Source organism: Salmo salar, chromosome ssa01, assembly GCF_905237065.1.
Source record: "Salmo salar chromosome ssa01, Ssal_v3.1, whole genome shotgun sequence".
Lineage (NCBI taxonomy): Eukaryota > Metazoa > Chordata > Actinopteri > Salmoniformes > Salmonidae > Salmo > Salmo salar.
In genome coordinates this window covers 156533269-156554024 of record NC_059442.1, presented here as the reverse complement: position 1 = coordinate 156554024, position 20756 = coordinate 156533269, and the positions used below count along the sequence as shown (strand labels likewise).

The 20756-nt window shown below is 42.6% G+C and overlaps 1 protein-coding gene across 8 annotated transcripts in view; it reads right to left on the bottom strand.

The window, feature by feature from the left end:
• LOC106569142 (2-oxoglutarate dehydrogenase, mitochondrial-like) overlaps positions 1 to 19707 on the bottom strand; it is a 49124-nt gene extending 29417 nt beyond the window's left edge. Inside the window, exons 1-6 of one of the 8 annotated variants that reach the window (XM_045692865.1) lie at positions 19518 to 19637; positions 14765 to 14941; positions 12909 to 13479; positions 1224 to 1412; positions 1055 to 1148; positions 720 to 788 (exon numbers count right to left, since the gene is read on the bottom strand). In XM_045692865.1, coding sequence (XP_045548821.1) covers positions 720 to 788; positions 1055 to 1148; positions 1224 to 1412; positions 12909 to 13142 — 586 coding nt within the window. In that variant the 5' untranslated portion in view covers positions 13143 to 13479; positions 14765 to 14941; positions 19518 to 19637. Of the gene's footprint in view, positions 1 to 719; positions 789 to 1054; positions 1149 to 1223; positions 1413 to 12908; positions 13480 to 14764; positions 14942 to 19221 lie in introns of those variants that run through there. The other 7 variants (XM_045692858.1, XM_045692867.1, XM_045692869.1 and 4 more) reach the window with 7 other exon arrangements.
• Positions 19708 to 20756: the final 1049 nt, after the last annotated feature.

The following is a 20756-nucleotide window of genomic DNA, read 5'->3' as shown; positions in this document are numbered from 1 at the left end:
AGATGGCATCATGAGGAAGCAAAATTATGTTGATATATTGAAGCAACATCTCAAGACATCAGTTAGGAAGTTAAAGCTTGGTCGCAAATGGGTCTTCCAAATGGACAATGACCCCAAGCAAACTTCCAAAGTTGTGGCAAAATGGCTTAAGGACAACAAAGTCAAGGTATTGGAGTGGCCATCACAAAGCCCTGACCTCAATCCTACAGAAAATGTGTGGGCAGAACTGAAAAAGCATGTGCGAGCATGTTACACCAGCTCTGTCAGGAGTAATGGGCCAAAATTCACCAAACTTATTGTGGGAAGCTTGTGGAAGGCTACCCGAAATGTATGACCCAAGTTGAACAATTAAAAGGCAATGCTACCAAATACTAATTGAGAGTATGTAAACTTCTGACCCACTGGGAATGTGATGAAAGAAATAAAAGCTGAAATAAATCATTCTCTCTACTATTATTCTTATTTCTATTAGGATTAAATGTCAGGAATTGTGAAAAACTGAGTTTAAATGTATTTGGCTAAGGTGTATGTACAATTCTGACTTCAACTGTATGCTATAGTAGAGGCTAAGGGAATTACATAGTTGGGTGACAGGTGGGTTTAACCATGTGGAGGGTGAGGATGGGAGTGTAGGGTTAGGGTTAGAGATGTGGTGGCAGACCATATTTGAGGCCTGTCAGTCTCCGTTACCCCCTTGACCCCTCCCCTCTTCTCCTCACCCAATTTGTCACTGGAGGACCAGCCAAGATGCCCAGAGGGTCCAGCTGCACCACGTGGTGACTCCGAATCTACAGGGGGCAGGAAGGGCAGGTCCGAGAGAAGGGGGGCAACAAATTGAAAAAATAAATATACAAATAAACAAAACAGAAAAAGAGAGCAGAGGGGAGGGAGGAAACAGAGGCGAAAGACAAAATAAATAAACAAATAGAAGCAAAAAATAAGAATAAAAAGAAAGGAAGGGAGAAGACAGAGGAAGAAGAAAGAAAGACAATCAATCAGAAAGATGAATCAGAGTTGGCGCCACACAGCAGCGAGACAGGCGCACATTTCTCACCAACTTTCTTCAAGCCCAGCATTACTGGGGACTCATCAAAGTCTATCACACCGATGTCCAGAGGGTCCAGCTTGGCTATGTGGTGCCCCCGCACCTAGACACATACAGGGCAACAACACTCAGTGTGTGCGTGTGCGTGTGCGTGTGTGTGTGTGTGTGTGTACAGTACCTGGTACGCTCGTATGAGTGACTGTACAGCCAGATGGTCCTCCACTAGCTTCTCCACGTTAGGTTGAGCTCTAACCATCGCCTGGGCGTTGGCCAAGCCCAGAGCAGCACCGCCCAGAGGAGGAGGGCTCTGATAGGCTGCACCTGGTGACGCCCCAGTGTTGGCATTCCGGAAGAAAATATCCCACGACTACAGAGAGAGAACAAATAGAAGAGGGAGGGAGAAACATAGTTTAGCTTGGTTAGAAATCCATCAATCCAGGTATGCCAGGTATTCACCAAGAAATGACATGGTTAAATGGTATTTACACAGTAATAACCTATGAATTACTTTTGTTCCTTTGGAATTAATTTAAAAACAAAACACCACTACAAGACACCATTTAGTACCAGGTAGTAAGTTAACAATTGCATTGCCTAATAATATCTAACCAACTTAGGTCACCAAGTAACATTGAGCAAAGTTAAAGTCATTTAGCCCTGTCAGTCACAGTGAGTGCTACAGAAAAGGTTTTGCAACATGTGGAAGTGTTGCTGAACAGTAGTGTTTAGGGGTTGGTTCTTAGCTCAGTAATCTATGTTAAGCGTTGGTTGACCAGAGCTAGAAAAAACTGTTAGAACAGCTGTGATATGCACAACCATGCACACACACACACAAAAACACACACACAAAAACACACACACAAAAACACACACATGCATGCAGGTAAAAACCATGCATGCATATGTGTGCACAACCACCGGCCTTCTTTGCTCGCTTTGAGGACAATACAGTGCCTCTGACACGGCCCGCTACCAAAACCTGCGGGCTCTCCTTCACTGCAGCCAATGTGAGTAAAACATTTAAACGTGTTAACCCTCGCAAGGCTGCCGGCCCAGACGGCATCCCCAGCCGCGTCCTCAGAGCATGCGCAGACCAGCTGGCTGGTGTGTTTACAGACATATTCAATCAATCCTTATCCTAGTCTGCTGTTCCCACATGCTTCAAGAGGGCCACCATTGTTCCTGTTCCCAAGAAAGCGAAGGTAACTGAGCTAAATGACTATCGCCCCGTAGCACTCACTTCCGTCATCATGAAGTGCTTTGAGAGACTAGTCATGGATCATATCACCTCCACCCTACCCGACACCCTAGACCCACTCCAATTTGCTTACTGCCCCAATAGGTCCACAGACGACGCAATCGCAATCACACTGCACACTGCCCTAACCCATCTGGACAAGAAGAATACCTATGTAAGAATGCTGTTCATTCACTACAGCTCAGCATTTAACACCATAGTACCCTCCAAACTCTTCATTAAGCTCGAGACCCTGGGTCTCGACCCCACCCTGTGCAACTGGGTCCTGGACTTCCTGATGGGCCGCCCCCAGGTGGTGAGGGTAGATAACAACATCTCCAGCCCGCTGATCCTCAACACTGGGGCCCCACAAGGGTGCGTTCTCAGCCCTCTCCTGTACTCCCTGTTCACCCATGACTGCGTGGCCATTTTCAACCTGTCCCTGATCGGGTTTATAATACTTACATGTTTCAAGCAGACCACCATACTCCCTGTGCCCAAGAATGCCAAGGTAACCTGCCTAAATGACCACTGACCCATAGCACTCAAATCTGTAGCCATGAAGTGCTTTGAAAGTCTGGTCATGGCTGACATCAACAGTATCATCCCAGAAACCCTAGACCCACTCCAATTCGCATACCGCCCCAACAGATCCACAGAAGACGCAATCTCTATTGCACTCCATACTGCTCTTTCCCACCTGGACAAGAGGAACACCTACATGAGAATGCTGTTCATTGACTACAGCTCACGTTCAGCACCATAGTGCCCTCAAAGCTCATCACTAAGCTAAAGACCCTGTGACTAAATACCTCCCACTGCAACTGGATCCTGGACTTCCTGGCGGGCCACCCCCAGGTGGTGAGGGTAGGCAACAACACATCTGACACACTGATCTTCAACACGGGGGTCCCTCAGGGGTGTGTGCTTAGTCCCCTGATGTACTCCCTGTTCACCCACAACTGCATGGCCAAGCACGACTCCAACACCATCATTAAGTTTGCCGACGACACAATGGTGGTAGGAGGTCTCCTCCCTGTAGGCTGTCTCGTTGGTCACCAACAAGCTAGCATGGTCCAAACACACCAAGACAGTCTTGAAGAGGGCACAACAATGTCTATTCCCACTCAGGAGACTGAAAAGATTTGTTATGGGTCCACAGATTCTCAAAAAGTTCCACAGTTGCACAATCGAGAGCATCCTGACTGATTGCATCATCGCCTGTTATGGGAACTGCTCGGCCTCCGACCGCAAGGTGCTACAGAGGGTAGTGTGTACGGTCCAGTACATCACTGGGGCAAAGCTTCCTGCCATCCAGGATCTCTATACCAGGCAGTTTCAGAGGAAGGCCCTAAAAATTGGCAAAGACTCCAGCCACCTAGTCATAGACTGTTCTCTCTGCTACTGCACGGGAAGCGGTACCAGAGAGAACAGTCTAGGTCCAAAAGGCTCCTTAAACCTCTTAGTGCGGAGATGCCGCTAGCAGGATCAAATTCGACAACATCCGGTGAAATCGGAGCGCGCCAAATTCAAAATACTAAATCGTAATAGTAAACATTCATGGAAAAGTGTCATACATGATTCTTTAGCTTAGAATCGTGGTAATCAAACTGCGTTGTCAGATTTCAAAAAGGCTTTACGGTGAAAGCCTAGCATTCGATTGTCTGAGGACAGCGCCTCACATTAGCATATTTTCCAAACCAGCACAGGCGTCACCAAATAACAAACAGCGATAAAATAAATCACTTACTTTTGAAGATCTTCCTCTGTTTGCAATCCCAATGGTCCCGGCTACACAATGAATGGTCGTTTTGTTCGATATTGTCCTTCTTTATATCCCAAAAATGCTGTTTAGTTGGCGCCACTGAATTCAAAAATCCAGTCCTTCAACATGCATACAAAGCATTCCAAAAAGTTACCAGCAAAGTTCCTCCAAACGAGTCAAACTATGTTTTTTATTAATCCTCAGGTTGTCTGTCTAAATAAACGATAATATTTCAGACGGAGATTACTATGTTCAATAGCAAAGGAAAAGAACGAAGAGTGCGCACAATTTCACGCGCGCAAAAAGACAACTTTTGCACTGGCGCTCAACTTGGAAAGACTACAAATACTTCTCATTTTTCAAAAAAACAAGCCTAAAACCTTGTATAAAGACTGTTGACATCTACTGGAAGCCATAGGAACTGCAATCTGGGAGGCAGAAATTAGATCTTTCAATAGCATTGCATTGGAAGTCATTCGGAGCTTGCAAAAACAAATTCCCGGATTGATTTTCCTCGGGTTTTCGCCTGCTATATCAGTTCTGTTATACTCACAGACATTATTTTAACAGTTTTAGAAAGTGTGTTTTCTATCCAATTATATGCATATCCTAGCTTCTGGGCCTGAGTATCAGGCAGTTTACTTTGGGCACATCAGACAGGCGGAAATTCAGGAAACGAGCCTTAATCGCAGAGAGGTTAACAGCTTCTACCCCCAAGCAATAAGACTGCTGGACTCTTAATAAAATGGCTACCCGGCCTACTTGCATTGATCCCCCGTTTTTTTACACTACTGCTACTCGCTGTTTATTATCTTGCATTAGTCACTTTACCCCTACCTACATGTACATATTACCTCAATTACCTCAACTAACCTGTACTCCCGCATATTGACTCGGTACCAGTACCCCCTGTTTATGGCCTTGTTATTGTTATTTTATTGTGTTATTCTTTTTACTTTAGTTTATTTAGTAAATATTTTCTTAACTCTTGTGTACTCTTAACATTATGTATACTCCCCTTGTCCTAAGGGTAAAAAATGACCCGCCTTCACTAAACCCCTAAAATACAGCAGCTTAATTGAATTTTAAACCCAAAATCTATTTTGCATGAAAAAACAACCTGTCATTCATCACAAACTTTGTGAATATCTGGATTTTCCCTCTTCACAATGCAGAAAGACTGCATTTAATCAGTGGACACCACTCACTTTTATTACGACACACCTGTCATAATTGTTTTATTTTACTAAAGTAGAGGTTTATTATTATGATTATTATTATTGCTAAAGGTACTGCATAGGTGTAAAAATATTTTTTTAGCAAGAGATTACTTGTAAAGCCAAGAAAGTGGCAGAAATGTGCAGAAAGCAGTTTTGAAGACATTTTATTGAAGGGAAACAATAGTCTTGAACTTTTTTGGCAACATAGTGATATTTTTATTTATTTATTTATTTAACCAGGTAGGATAGATCAGGACAAGATTCAGCCCCCTGAACAGCTTTCACAAGCGCTGCAGTGGCTGCTTTGCGGTGGAGGCGGTCCCTTCTTTGAAAGTGCCTTTCCCAGCTGCTTCAGGAACACCCTCCTCTTGTTCCGGCATCCAGGTAGGGTTGATATTGTTCCATATCACGAAGGCATTGTATGAGGACACATCAATTATGTTATGGAAGATAACCAGGGGCCAGCGGGCAGTCATCCTCCTGCAGCTGTAAGTTCCAATCACCTTGTCCAGGTTGTCCACGCCTCCTTTGTTGTGGTTGTAGTCGAGGATGATGGCTGGCTTCCTGTCCTCACGATCACTAATCTCAGCCGTTTTGTGCAGTGTGCTCAGGAGGACCACATTCTTGTTCCTCGTTGGAAGGTAAGAAACTAGAGTGGTGGTGGTGGGGAAGGCAAACTTTGATGGGAAGGCCTCTCTCCCCCTTGTTGCGAGGAGTGCAGGGGGAGCTCAAGCTTGTTCTTTCTGTGCCAACCATAGTGATCTTCCTCTTAAGGAGCTGCTGGCTGAGTTCATAAGAGGTGAAGAAATTGTCACGTGATATTGTGCCCCCTCAGTCCATCTGTCACATCAAGCACAACCCGCATCCCCTGGTTCTTCTCTGGGCCTCCATCGGTAGGCTTCCCTGTGTAGACTTGCATCTTCCAAGCATAGCTGGATTGTGTGTCACAGGCAACCCATATCCTGATGCCATACTTTGCTTGCTTGCAGGGCATATGCTGCCGGAAAGGACAGCGACCTTTTGACAAAAGAGATCGCTATCAGTAATTAGTATCAGTGTCACAGAAAACAATCACATAAATCAGTGATATTACAGCAATACATAATAAAATGAACAGTGACAATCACTTACATTACAGATATGAAAATAAAATGTACCTCTGAATGGAACCAGTTGCTCATCCACTGTTACTTCAGGCCCAAGGTTGTAGAGGTATGGCAGACGCTCCCCCTTCTTCTCCCAGACCTCTCTTATGGTCGGCAGTTTCTCTCTCACACATCTTGCAGGTCTTGACTCACGGTTATCAAACCGTAGCATTCTTGAGAAAGTGTGAAAGACTTTTCAGTGGCATTGTGGCACGGAAAATCGCCCTTTCACTCTCTGCATCCCAGAGACTACATGTAGCCTCGTCTCCGGACCTATACACACCCGCTAAGATTAGCAGCACTATGTAGGCACGCAGGTCAATCTCATCCATCCTTTTACAGTTGTCTCCATATTTACAGAAACCCTCCAAATTTGTCATCTCCAGGATGATTTTTCGATGGCTGGTGTGATGAACATGTAGAATGAGGCGATGTCCTGGGCATGGGCAACTGTATGTCTTGTGGGCCCTGGGGTCATCCTTATGACATTTTGTGCTGCCATCCTGCCCTGTTTCTCATATGGTGACAAGGACCATGTTATTTTGCTGTTCTTTGACAAAAATGTCTCTTTCAGTTTGGGGGATTTCTTCTTCATCTGAAGATGATGCATCGTGCTCTGGGTTGTATTCTTCCCCATCTTCTTCTTCAGATACCTCCTCCTCTTCTAAATCATTGTTCTCTTGTTCCTCCTGGGCATCTGAAAAAGTCAGATCTACGACCTGTTGGGCACTGAAACGTGCAATCATGGTTTCACAAAGAGAGAACTCTGACTGCATTCCTCATTAGTAAACAATTCTTTCAAGAAATGTTTATTTTGTCTGAAATGTTGTTTATTATGTCTGTGAACTTGAGTCATGTGAGGTCGTGGAGGGGAGATTCTGCACATGCACAAGAACGTTTTTTAGTTTTGTCTGAGTCCAATCAGTAGCACACAATCTCAATTTCTCTCTCTGTGTGTATGTGTATGTGTGTGTGCTTTATGGTTTTTGTGGTGTGTAAATGATTTAATAACTGCCGGGTCAAAAATGACCCTAAGAAAATCTTTGTACCCTGGTGGTGTACAGCTTTCATGGAAATATGAACAAAGGCGATGTTTCACTTTTTCTAATGTTGGGGTCACTAGGAAAAGTAATAAAATATTAAGTTGAAAAAATATCATTTAGGGGTTTTTCTCTGTTAAACATAGTGGCGGGTCATTTTTTACCCTTAAGACAATACTAGGGTTAACTCTTATTTTTCTTGAAACTGTAATGTTGGTTAAGGGCTTGTAAGTAAGCATTTCACAGTAAGGTCTACTACACCCTTTTCAGCATGTGTCAAATAAAATGTAATTAGATTTTAGACACCACAATGACTCCAATACTGTACCTCACTTTCAATGTGTGTGTGTGTGTGTGTGTGTGTGTGTGTGTGAACCAATATTGCAACTCTCAACACACACTCACTATCTCTCTCTTACACACACACACACACACACAACAATGCCCTTTAACCAACAGACAATGGCTGGAGGGGAGGACTGGACATTCCAGATGAACGAGAAAGCGAGAAAAAGAATGAGGGAGAGAATGAGAGAGAAAATGAGAGTAAGCGTGATGGAGAGAGACATTGCTTAGAGGCAATGTTCCCTATAAACTGCGTGCGTGCGGGACTGCCGCACAGAAGAAATAACAGCCCACAGAGAGAAGCACGGGATTGAACTTCACTCAACTTTCTAGAGCAGTGGTCACCAACCGGTCGATCGCAATGTACTGGTCCATCTCCAAAGCATTCCTAGTCGATCGCCAAACATTTCTGTAAAAAACTCAACTATAAAGCCTTTTTATTTGTCTCCTGCTGTTGGCGGTAGGTGTACCCGATTCAACTGCCCTGCGCACCATTTTGAACCATTTCATGTGTTTGAAGGTACAAACTCTGCTTTCCCTGCGGGCCCTGAGAGCAAATCAAGTGCACTATAAGTTTACCGCTGGCCAATCGTATGGCTCATATTTCCGTGTCTGCAGTAACGTAGCAGGTATAAAAGAAAGCTAAGGCAAAGTTCATACTGTGACATTTCAAAACATTTAAAACAACAACTAGAGAGAGACTGTCAACGAGTACAACAAAGAGCTGATGTTTTTATGACTGAGTTCATGTTTAAGTTCTTACTCAGCACTGTCAACGCTTTGTATTCAACACTTTTATAAACTATAAAATGCGCGTTCTTCCTATTTCCACTCAGCGCTTCAACAAGCACTGCAGCAGTTATGAATGAGTAGGAAAGTGTATCTATTGGCTTGCATTGTTGTTATTATTATTATTAGCGACTTGGGTCATTTTTAATATCAAAGAATATTTCACTTTCTCTGTAACAACATGAATTTGTGCACGAGGCAGAAATAATGCGCTGCGACTCGAGTTTCGCCATCAGCTGGAAGACAGTGTCCCTTTTTGTTCAGTGTCAGTGGAGGAAAGGAGAGCTGATGTTGATTGGCAGACCCTCAATCCGCTGCTCTTGCCCTCTACCGAGACTGACCATCAGATGCAGGCACCATCAGCCCAGTAAAAAAAAAAAGCTAATGATTTAAATGTATGTTCACTCACCTGTGCCTCACAAGTAATACAACAATGGATCTACTACCGGTGTGATCATATAGCCTACCTTAAAGTTTGAAATAACGTTTTACGAAAATTTCCCCAAAAACGGTGTATTGGCAGGGCAATTCAAGCAAAGCTAATATGCAGTGATAAAGTATTGGGCCTATAGCTTACTGCACAAACCTCGATGCTACAGTACTGTTTTTAATTGGTTAATGTTGCATAGGCTTACGTTTTTTAAGTCATGTTAAAAAACGTAAGCCTATGCAACATTAATCTGAGTGGTAGATATCAGCTTGCATTTTGACTCAGAAAGTGATCTTGACTCAGAAAAGGTTGGTGACCACTGTTCTAGAGTTTTCCCTGTTAACACTATCAATGTTTCCCTTTACTGTGGAAATTGTTATCAAATCAACGCAATATTAGCCACTTTCAATGCAACATACCGAAACAAAACTAACTATGCAAGAGATGTTGTTGTATTCAGAACGCATCAGAGTAGGATTCTATTGCATTGACACGCACGCACGACTCAGCCCGCACTCTACACAGACTGGTGCGGCATAAACAATCAGAGCTGCAGTAGGCCTATATGCAAGTAGACTATTGCCATAATATGGATCTGTGCCATTTACTTTGAGCTGGACTGTGTTAACAGCATGAGCGGTCATGAGTAGATGCACTTGTTTTGAGATCAAAGCAAGAGCTACATGTGCACATTTTGTTCATATCCTTTGCTAGTTAGTGAGCTATTAGCCCAGTTACATTTCTAGACATCTTTGAAAAGTGAGTCAGGTAAAGAACATATTTGTCTTAAAGGGGCAGTGTTGTATTTTGAGACAGGCTTGAATAAGCTAAGTAGCCAATAGGCAGAGGGTAGCATAATTTGTCTGATTCTCTGTTGGTATGGGCATAATAATGCATTTTATTTTGTAAAGTATTTTCTTGCATCAAACAACACAACAACATTTTCAGTAACCTCCTTGTCTGAAGGATAAGCAGGTTAATGTGGATGAACAGGTTAATGTCAAGCCCTGCATGTTTTTTTCAAAGGTTTTATGGAATGTAGGCCTACATTGAACACCACACACTGTAGGCTGAATGATAGAACAGCTATTTCCATGTTAAAATGTATAGAGATGAATATTCTCCAATGTGTTCGATGGTATGTCACTCTGGTAGGCCTACATCATGATCAAATAGCCACAGTAGCCTACTTGGCCACTGTTAAAACTGTAACAAAGTGGGTACAGCCTCAGTGTTCACAGTAAACGCGCGGTGGAAATTGCACAGAATTTGTGAGCCCCAGCTGTTAATCTAAATATATATATATATATATATATATATATATAAATATATCTACATTTTTTACATTTTAGTCATTTAGCAGACGCTCTTATCCAGAGCGACTTACAGTAGTGAATGCATCCATTTCAAACTTTTTTCCCCCCCGTACTGGTCCCCCGTGGGAATCGAACCCACAACCCTGGCGTTGCAAACACCATGCTCTACCAACTGAGCCACACGGGACCATATATATATATATATATACAGTACCAGTCAAAAGTTTGGACACACCTACTCATTCAAGGGTTTTTCTTTAGTTTTACCATTTTCTATATTGTAGAATAATAGTGATGACATCAAAACTTTAACACATATGGAATCATGTAGTAACCAAAAAAGTGTTAAACAAATCAAAATATATTTTATATTTGAGATTATTAAAAGTAGCCACCCTTTGCCTTGATGACAGCTTTGCACACTCTTGTTATTCTCTCAACCGGCTTCACCTGGAATTAAATATTGGAAAGTGAGAAAAGTGTACAAATATGACAACTTTCAGGATGAATCAAACCACTATGGTTTTGATTCACCAATTTATTTAGTGCAGAAATACTTTCCTAACCCTAAATAATATACAGAGTATTTTTAAACTGGTACTGAAAGGAGACGAATGTGTGTTTATTTACATGGCTATCTTTCATTGGTCCCTAATATTCTGAGGGTGTCTGTCGAGTCTGTCAAGAAAAGTATAATTAATGGTACACAGTGGCGACCAGTCATTCAGGGCCAGTCATTCATTTTCTTTCTTGAGTAAGGCAGCTCCGAAATGCATGTGTTTTAGCCTAGCTCAGTGCTTTCTGTGGTAGTTGAAGATATCCCTCTAGTGGTGTGGGGGTTGCGATTTGGCCAAGTGGGTGGGTTTGTGTGTCGGGGAGCTAGGGTCAGTCTGTTATATCTGGAGTATTTCTCCTGTCTTATCCAGTGTCCTGTGTGAATTTAAGTATGCTCTCTCTCTCTCAGAGGACCTGAGCCCTAGGACCATGCCTCAGGACTACCTGGCCTGATGACTCCTTGCTGTCCCCAGTCCACCTGGTCGTGCTGCTGCTCCAGTTTCAACTGTTTTGCCTGCGGCTATGGAACCCTGACCTGTTCACCGGACATGCTACCTTGTCCTAGACCTATTGTTTTCAACTCTCTAAAGATAGCAGGAGTGGTAGAGATACTCTGAATGATCGGCTATGAAAAGCCAACTGACATTTACTCCTGAGGTGCTGACCTGTTGCACCCTAAACAACCACTGTGAATATTATTATTTGACCCTGCTGGTCATCTACGAACATTTGAACATCTTGGCCATGGTCTGTTATAATCTCCACCCGGCACAGCCAGAAGAGGACTGGCCATCCCTCATAGCCTGGTTCCTCTCTAGGTTGGGGTTCTGTACAGCACTTTGTGACATCAGCTGATGTAAGAAGAGCTTTATAAATACATTTGATTGATTGATTGATTGATTGATTGATTGATTGATATGAATGATTGATTGATTTATTTATTGATTAGTGGAGCAGCCAGCGGAAAATACGGAGCGAAGATGTTGGTAATGTTCTCTAGTTGCAATGTGATTGGCTCAGTGTTCTGTCACTCATGGGGATACTACGTCCTCGCAAAATCTACGGGGAGAACTTGAAAATTCAAGCCCCTTGGGTGCTGCCATAGAGTTACATTAGAAGTGCCCATCCAAAAAGGCTCAAGGTCATTGGCCATAGATAAAATTATGTCAAGCCATGTTATATCTACAGTAGCTTTGACTGGACTTGGAATCTTAGCTAAGAAGCTAGCAGTCATTGTCATGAATCAAGTCGACAATCTACTGGAAAATACTTTTCAATCCTTGTCATATGAAGAGAAATTATGAAGAGAAATTATAGATAAAACATATAGGTGCTCATCGGCCATTGGACATAAACATTACACAACTAGTTGGAAATCGCAAATTTAACAATGAGTGGTTTGGAAGGAATCAGTGGCTAACTGCAAGCATTGCAAAGCAATCACTAGCCTGCTATTCCGTATAGTGCCTACTGTTCTGACTTTGTGGTGCACATACAGCCTATAGCCTGTTTTAGAGAAATGTCATCATCGAATATTGTAAGAGTATTCATTGTCTGATTTATGCACCCTTTATTTATCCTACGGTTCTGACTTGGTGTACAGAATACTGTAAGAACGTCCCATGTTCTGAATTCTGTTGTTGTACATTTCAAAAGTGCTGAGTAAATAGTTACATTGAGTACGTCCTAGCTCGCTCATTAATATCTTAATTGAATTTACGGATTGCTTCTCATCTGCTTGTCATCCCCTTATGCCATAGTTTGTACATCTCAATTGTCAGTAGAAACCACACACAACCTTTCACATGACCTTGGTAGCATCTCTAGCTTCCTGTATTACCCAAGAATCTGATGGGAGAGGGGGAGCAGTATGTATGTATGTTTGATGTGTGTGTGTGTATGCGCTCACATTTTTTCCCTGACCAGAGGTCGTGCAGGTGTATGCGTAACTCTTGTCCCACTGCATTTTGAACATAAACAGGCCATAGTCACCTGCCTGCCCCACACACTCTCTCTCCTACCTTGTGTACACTCCTAGGGTTCTCCAGCCATGCATAGTACATCTCTTCTACATAATTAGAACTGGTCCCATTCAGAAAAGGCTCGGCCGACACCGACGCAGTGTAACTCCTCATTGGCTCAAACGTCCTCAAAGCCCCTCCCACTGCCGTCGGCCTGGCTTGTGATTGGCTCTTGGCTGTCTGGGTGGCCGTGATAGGCCTTAGCCTAGCAACTGTAGTCCTTAAGCGCTGCATGGTAGCCTATTAGTTGTGGCTCCTACCCCTCTCTCTAAATGAGGAAGTAGATCAATAACAATTCCCGTCGTCAGGAAACACCAGGATTAGGAGGAAGTTATCCTCTAGATGCTGATCTTAGGTCAGTTGTGTGTTTCCCTCCTAATGGCTAAGGTAAGGATTGGTTTAGGAACAGCTGATCCTGGTTCTTTGGCCTACAGGCAACTTCTTCCAGGAGCATGGGCCATACAGAGCACAGTGTCCTCTCTCCTCCTATGCTTCTTCTTCCTCTCGTTTACTCTCGCTCGTTGTATCAGGGGGTTTCAGGTCTAATCCTGTAAATCGTTGTTTTCTCAGGCTGTGTAGAGAGAGATTACATAATTAAACAGAGGGTCAAGTCAAACTTCCCAGCTCCCACTGACCCCGCCTGTGCTGTGTGAACATATAACATATTTATGACATGGGCTGGATCATATATCATTATTTATGCATTTAGACCTGGCTGCCTACAGTAAATGGCAAAAATCTCAAAATATTTTAGTCATACTCGCAGACACACACTCCTACACATGTACATACATACACACACACACACTCACTGCAGTGACTTGAAACAAGTTCTGTCAGTCAACTATTCACACAGAGAAGAAGTTATATAAATACCCCACATACAGTACTTCCAGGGGTGGAAAAAATACCCATGTCATACTTGAGTAAAAGTAAAGATACCTTAAAAGAAAATGACTGAATTAAAAGTTAAAGTCACCCAGTAAAATACTACTTGAGTAAAAGTATGTTTTTAAATATACTTAAGTATCAAAATTAAAAGTATAAATTATTTCAAATTCCTTATATTAAGCAACTAATATAACTTTTTTATATACAGATAGCCAGGGGCACACTTCAACAGTCAGACATAATTTACAAACAATGCATTTGTGTTTAGTGAGTCTGCCAGATAAGAGGTAGTAGAGATGACCAGGGACGTTCTCTTGATAAGTGCGTGAATTAAGACAATTTTCCTGTCCTGCTAAGCATTCAAAATGTAACAGTGCTTTGGATGTCAGAGAAAATGTGAGGAGTAAAAAGTACATTATTTCCTTCTGGAATGTAGTCGAGTAAAAGTTGTCAAAAATATATATAATAATGCAACAAAGTACACACAACCCAAAAAATGACTTAAGTAGTACTTTAAAGTATTTTTATATAGGTACTTTACACCACTGATTCAGCCCCGTACTATTCTGTATTCTTCTGTAACTATCAATGAAGTAAGCATTAATAAGCCACGTACTGCAACTCATAACCTAGACTAAGCCCATATATTATGTGCTAAACTGTGTAGAGCCAGCTGGTAGATATATCTACAGTCCAAACGCATTGCGCTCCTTGCGAGCGTTATCTGTGCGTGGCAGGTACTGATAGCATTTGGTTGGACAAATATAACTAATGCTTTTAGATTTGTATAATACAAAAAAGTACCCGGTATATTCATATATTTAAAACTAAGAAAACGACAAAACCCAATAGTTCGACAACATATAGTTATGGACTAAACGCTCAATCTTATGGCTGGCGCGTTTTATGCAAATAATGGAACAATCATTTTTTGGTAGCTATTAAAAATAGGCGTCTGTACTTACTTTCCGCGACTTGGAACACTTCGGGGCTTTTAGTACTAACTTCACTTGCTTGCTCGTGGCTTTCCGAGACTCTCGGTATGTCTCCTCTTTCAGCTGGCAGGCAGGTTTTCCGATTGCACTGTCCGATGTGCTGATATGCGTCACGCTGCCGTTGCGTCACGCTGCCGTTGCGTCAGCCTGAGGAGAGGAGCGCCGTGCACACATGTTCTGCTTTCTGTATGTACGAGATGAGCTGTGTGCTCTATTCTGCCCTACCAAGCAAAATAGCAGTAACTGCTCATAGGGTGAAACTGAGAAATTCCTTCAACGTTTAATTGTCAAACCAAATGAATTGTAGGCAGATCATTTGAGATGTAGTTGTCTGTTGTCTTGCTATTAGGTCATTTTTTATTCATGTTGACCCTGACCCTTGACATAATTTACTGCCTTCTTGCTTGGTACCCACTGAAATGTTTTCATGACAATTAATTGTTTTACACAAACTTGATTTGTATGTGTCATACAGTTGATAATTGTATCAGCAAAGAACAATCCATAATACCAAGGTAAACAACTGCAAACATGACCCACCATTTTCTCCAAAACAACACAGTGGAGGCAGGATATTTGTCCACACGATAAAGCATAAAAAAATTCTAAAATACATTATAATGAATTAGTCAAAAATAACTTTTTAAATACATGATTTTGAAGCTTCAAATGCTTTCTTTGCAAATTCTCAAATCATTAACAGGTATTTACCATTTTTATATTGACAAAGAAGGCATATTGCATAAAAAAATAATAATAATAATTTTAAAAAACAGGCAATGACCAAGGTCCTGATTTTTTTTTCATGCCTTGAGCAAATTTCAGGTTTGCATAACGCAAGCGCAAACTTGAACAGTGCGAAAATTCTGTGCAACTTCTGGCATGCGTTTACTGTGAAGAGAGGCTTTACCCGCTTTAAGTTACAGTTTTACCAGTAGCCAAGTAAACTACTGTAGCTATTTGATCATAATGTAGGTCTACCAGGATGGCCTACCATCAAAAATAATGAAGGGAAAAAAATCACATTCCATAACATTTTAACATGGAAATAGCTGTTCTGTCATTCAGCCTGCAGTAGCAGCCAATGTGTGGTGTTCAATGCCTACATTCCATGAGACTTTTGAAAACAACATGCAGGGCTTGACACTAACCTGTTTATAAACCTGTCCTTCAGACAGGGAGGTAACTGAAAATGTTGTGTTTGATGCAAAAAAAACACTTTACAAAATACAATTCATTATTATAGACCACCCTCTGCACCCAGATGTGCTCTGGATACCATATGTGAACTGATTGCCCCCCATCTATCTTCAGAGCTCATGCTGCTAGGTGACCTAAACTGTGACATACTTAACACCCCGGCCATCCTACAATCTAAGCTTGATGCCCTCAATCTCACACAAATTATCAATGAACCTACCAGGTACAACCCAAATGCCGTAAACACGGGCACCCTCATAGATATCATCCTAACCAACTTGCCCTCTAAATACACCTCTGCTGTTTTCAACCAAGATCTCAGCGATCACTGCCTCATTGCCTGCATCCGTAATGGGTCAGCGGTCAAACGACCTCCACTCATCACTATCAAACGCTCCCTGAAACACTTCAACAAGCAGGCCTTTCTAATCGACCTGGCCCGGGTATCCTGGAAGGATATCGACCTCATCCCGTCAGTAGAGGATGCCTGGTTATTTTTTTTAAATGCCTTCTTCACCATCTTAAATAAGCATGCCCCATTCAAAAAATTTAGAACCAGGAACAGATATAGCCCTTGGTTCTCTCCAGACCTGACTGCCCTTAACCAACGCAAAAACATCCTGTGGCGTTCTGCATTAGCATCAAACAGCACCCGTGAAATGCAACTTTTTAGGGAAGTTAGAAACCAATATACACCGGCAGTTAGAAAAGCCAAGGCTAGCTTTTTCAAGCAGAAATTTGCTTCCTGCAACACAAACTCAAAAAAGTTCTGGGACATTGTAAAGTCCATGGAGAATAAGAGCACCTCCTCCCAGCTACCCACTGCACTGAGGATAGGAAACTCTGTCACCACCGATAAATCCACTATAATTGAGAATTTCAATAAGCATTTTACTACGGCTGGCCATGCTTTCCACCTGGCCACCCCTACCCCAGTCAACAGCACTGCACCCACCACAGCAACTCGCCCAAGCCTTCCCCATTTCTCCTTCTCCCAAATCCAGTCAGCTGATGTTCTGAAAGAGCTGCAAAATCTGGACCCCCACAAATCAGCCGGGCTAGACAATCTGGACCCTTTCTATCTAAAATTATCTGCTGAAATTGTTGCAACCCCTATTACTAGCCTGTTCAACCTCTCTTTCATGTCGTCTGAGATTCCCAAAGATTGGAAAGCAGCTGCGGTCATCCCCCTCTTCAAAAGGGGGGGACACTCTTGACCCAAACTGCTACAGACCTATATCTATCCTACCCTTCCTTTATAAGGTCTTCGAAACCCAAGTTAACAAACAGATCACCGACCATTTCGAAATCCCACCGTACCTTCACCGCTATGCAATCTGGTTTCAGAGCTGGTCATGGGTGCACCTCAGCTACGCTCAAGGTCCTAAACTATATCTTAACCGCCATCGATAAGAAACAGTACTGTGCAGCCGTATTCATTGACCTGGCCAAGGCTTTCGACTCTGTCAGTCACCACATCCTCATCGGCAGACTCAACAGCCTTGGTTTCTCAAATGATTGCCTCGACTGGTTCACCAAATACTTCTCCGACAGAGTTCAGTGTGTCAAATCTGAGGGCCTGTTGTCCGGACCTCTGGCAGTCTCTATGGGGGTGCCACAGGGTTCAATTCTCGGGCCGACTCTCTTCTCGGTATATATCAATGATGTCGCTCTTGCTGCTGGTGAGTCTCTGATCCACCTCTACGCAGACGACACCATTCTGTATACTTCTGGCCCTTCTTTGGACACTGTGTTAACTAACCTCCAGACAAGCTTCAATGCCATACAACTCTCCTTCCGTGGCCTCCAACTGCTCTTAAATACAAGTAAAACTAAATGCATGCTCTTCAACCGATCGCTGCCTGCACCTGCCCGCCCATCCAGCATCACTACTCTGGACGGTTCTGGCTTAGAATATGTGGACAACTACAAATACCTAGGTGTCTGGTTAGACTGTAAACTCTCCTTCCAGACTCACATAAAACATCTCCAATCCAAAGTTAAATCTAGAATCGGCTTCCTATTTCGCAACAAAGCATCCTTCACTCATGCTGCCAAACATACCCTCATAAAACTGACCATCTTATTGATCCTCGACTTTGGCGATGTCATTTACAAAATAGCCTCCAACACCCTACTCAACAAATTGGATGCAGTCTATCACAGTGCCACCTGTTTTGTCACCAAAGCCCCATATACTACCCACCACTGCGACCTGTACGCTCTCGTAGGCTGGCCCTCGCTTCATACTCGTCGCTAAACCCACTGGCTCCACTGGGTCTACTAGACCCTGCTAGGTAAAGTCCTGCCTTATCTCTGCTCGCTGGTCACCATAGCAGCACCCACCCGTAGCACGCGTTCCAGCAGGTATATCTCACTTGTCACCCCCAAAGCCAATTCCTCCTTTGGCCGCCTCTCCTTCCAGTTCTCTGCTGCCAATGACTGGAACGAACTACAAAAATCTCTGAAACTGGAAACACTTATCTCCCTCACTAGCTTTAAGCACCAGCTGTCAGAGCAGCTCACAGATCACTGCACCTGTAAATAGCCCATCTATAAATAGCCCAAACAACTACCTCTTCCCCTACTGTATTTATTTATTTATTTATTTTGGTCCTTTGCACCCCAGTATTTCTACTTTGCACACTCATCTACTGTCAAATCTAACATTCCAGTGTTTTAATTGCTATATTGTATTTACTTCGCCACCATGGCCTATTTATTGCCTTTACCTTTCTTATCTAACCTCATTTAGTCACATTGCATAAAGACTTATTTTTTTACTGTATTATTGACTGTATGTTTGTTTTACTCCATGTGTAACTCTGTTGTTATATGTGTCGAACTGCTTTGCTTTATCTTGGCCAGGTCGCAGTTGTAAATGAGAACTTATTCTCAACTTGCATACCTGGTTAAATAAAGGTGAAATAAATAAATAAAAATTATTCCCATACCATTATTACAGAGAATCAGACAAATTATGCTACGCTCTGCCTATTGGCTACTTATCTTATTCAAGACCGTCACAAAATATAATACTTCCCCTTCAAGACATAAAAAAGCTGTTTACCTGACTCGCTTTTCAAAGATGGCTTGAAATGCACTCGTTTTGTGCTCTTGTTGTCAGCGACCTCTCCCCCATTGTTGACTAGAAATGAGCAGTAACTGGACTAATAACTCACTAACTAGCAAAGAATATGGAGTGTGAGTGTTTGGTGTGCTCTCACCTGTCTGAGTTGAAGGACCTGAGTACAGGAGGTGCCTTCTTCTATGGTATATTGGTGATTGCACAATGTGCATTGGTTCGATGGACCGCTCTAACTTTTGCCACCTCAATCTCCTTCACCCTTACAGGGCACCCCAGGAACTCGGGATCATGATCCCCACCACAATTGCAACACCGTCGTCCTTCTACATACCATTCTTCAACATAATCTGTCCATCTGCACACACTTGAAACATGGCCAAATCCTGTACAATTCTTGCACTGCAATGGTTTGGGGACAAAAGCTCTTACAATTACCTTTTTGTTCCAGTTTTCGATACTACTGTTCATTCAGAACATTCGTCTTCACCAACTTTGCTCAACGTGCTGCTTGATTCGAACTTATCATCCACTTCCGCCATCTTTCCCCACAGGAGAGGTGCCTGCAAACTTGCCTGTTTTTATACTTGACCATAGAGTTTGCTAGAGGGCACACCAGCCACGAATGCCCTCTCTCCACCTGCATGCCTCAGATTGGGGGAATTCTGAACAGTAAGGCAACACAATGTTTGACATTCACATTTTGCCTTTAACCTAGACATTTGTCTTCTGATATGGGCACCCAAGTTCCTCATACATTACGTGGCTCTGTGGTTGAGAAAAAAAATCCCCAAAGATTTGTCATCCTACTACCCAAGCAGTCGGGGGTTCAATTCCCCTGTCTAACTTTCACTCATTCTAATGTCTAAACAAAGCACAGAAAAGATGTATGGTGAATGTCACACAAAAATATACCCCTCAAACTCAACTCTGGACTTCGAAACCAGTTCCACTGCATTTCTTTATTGTTCCCCTCTAATCAGGGACTGATTTAGACCTGGGACACAAGGTGTGTGCAATAAATGATCAGGTAGAACATAAAACCAGCGGACTCTGGACCTTGTAGGGTAGGAGTTGAGTACGCTCTATACAGTCTTGAGATAAGTTGATTTAACATGGAATTAAATGAATCATCCACTCAAAAACTCTATTTTGGTATTTGTTTTCATTAGTCCACTGTTGATACAGTACCAAAATGTTTTGCATATCAGCAATCAAGTATTCAGGTTTGCATTTGGCATCATCATGATAATGTGGCAAGAGACAATTAGCTTTTTGAAAGTCCTATATCTTGAAAACTTGATTACTGACATGCAAAACATTTTGGGACTGTATCAACCGTGGACTAATGAAAAAAATACCAACATATATTTTCAGTGGATTATTCCTTTAAATCCATGTTTTATTGAGTCCATGTTGTCTACTTATCTCATCTGAATCGGCCCCATGTGCTCAGTGTAACAAGGGTGGTTCTGCACAACCATTTAGTCCTGAAGACTGGCAGAGTGCACTAAGGCAGAGTGCACTAAGGTAGTCTTTTGACAAGCAGGAGACCCTTGTTCACATCCACCCTCTGTCCTTCTCACATGAATACCAGTGATGAAGGCCCACTTTACACGTTACCTCTTGTTACATCTGCTATCTTACATAGCCCCAAACATTTGGATTTAACAGTTG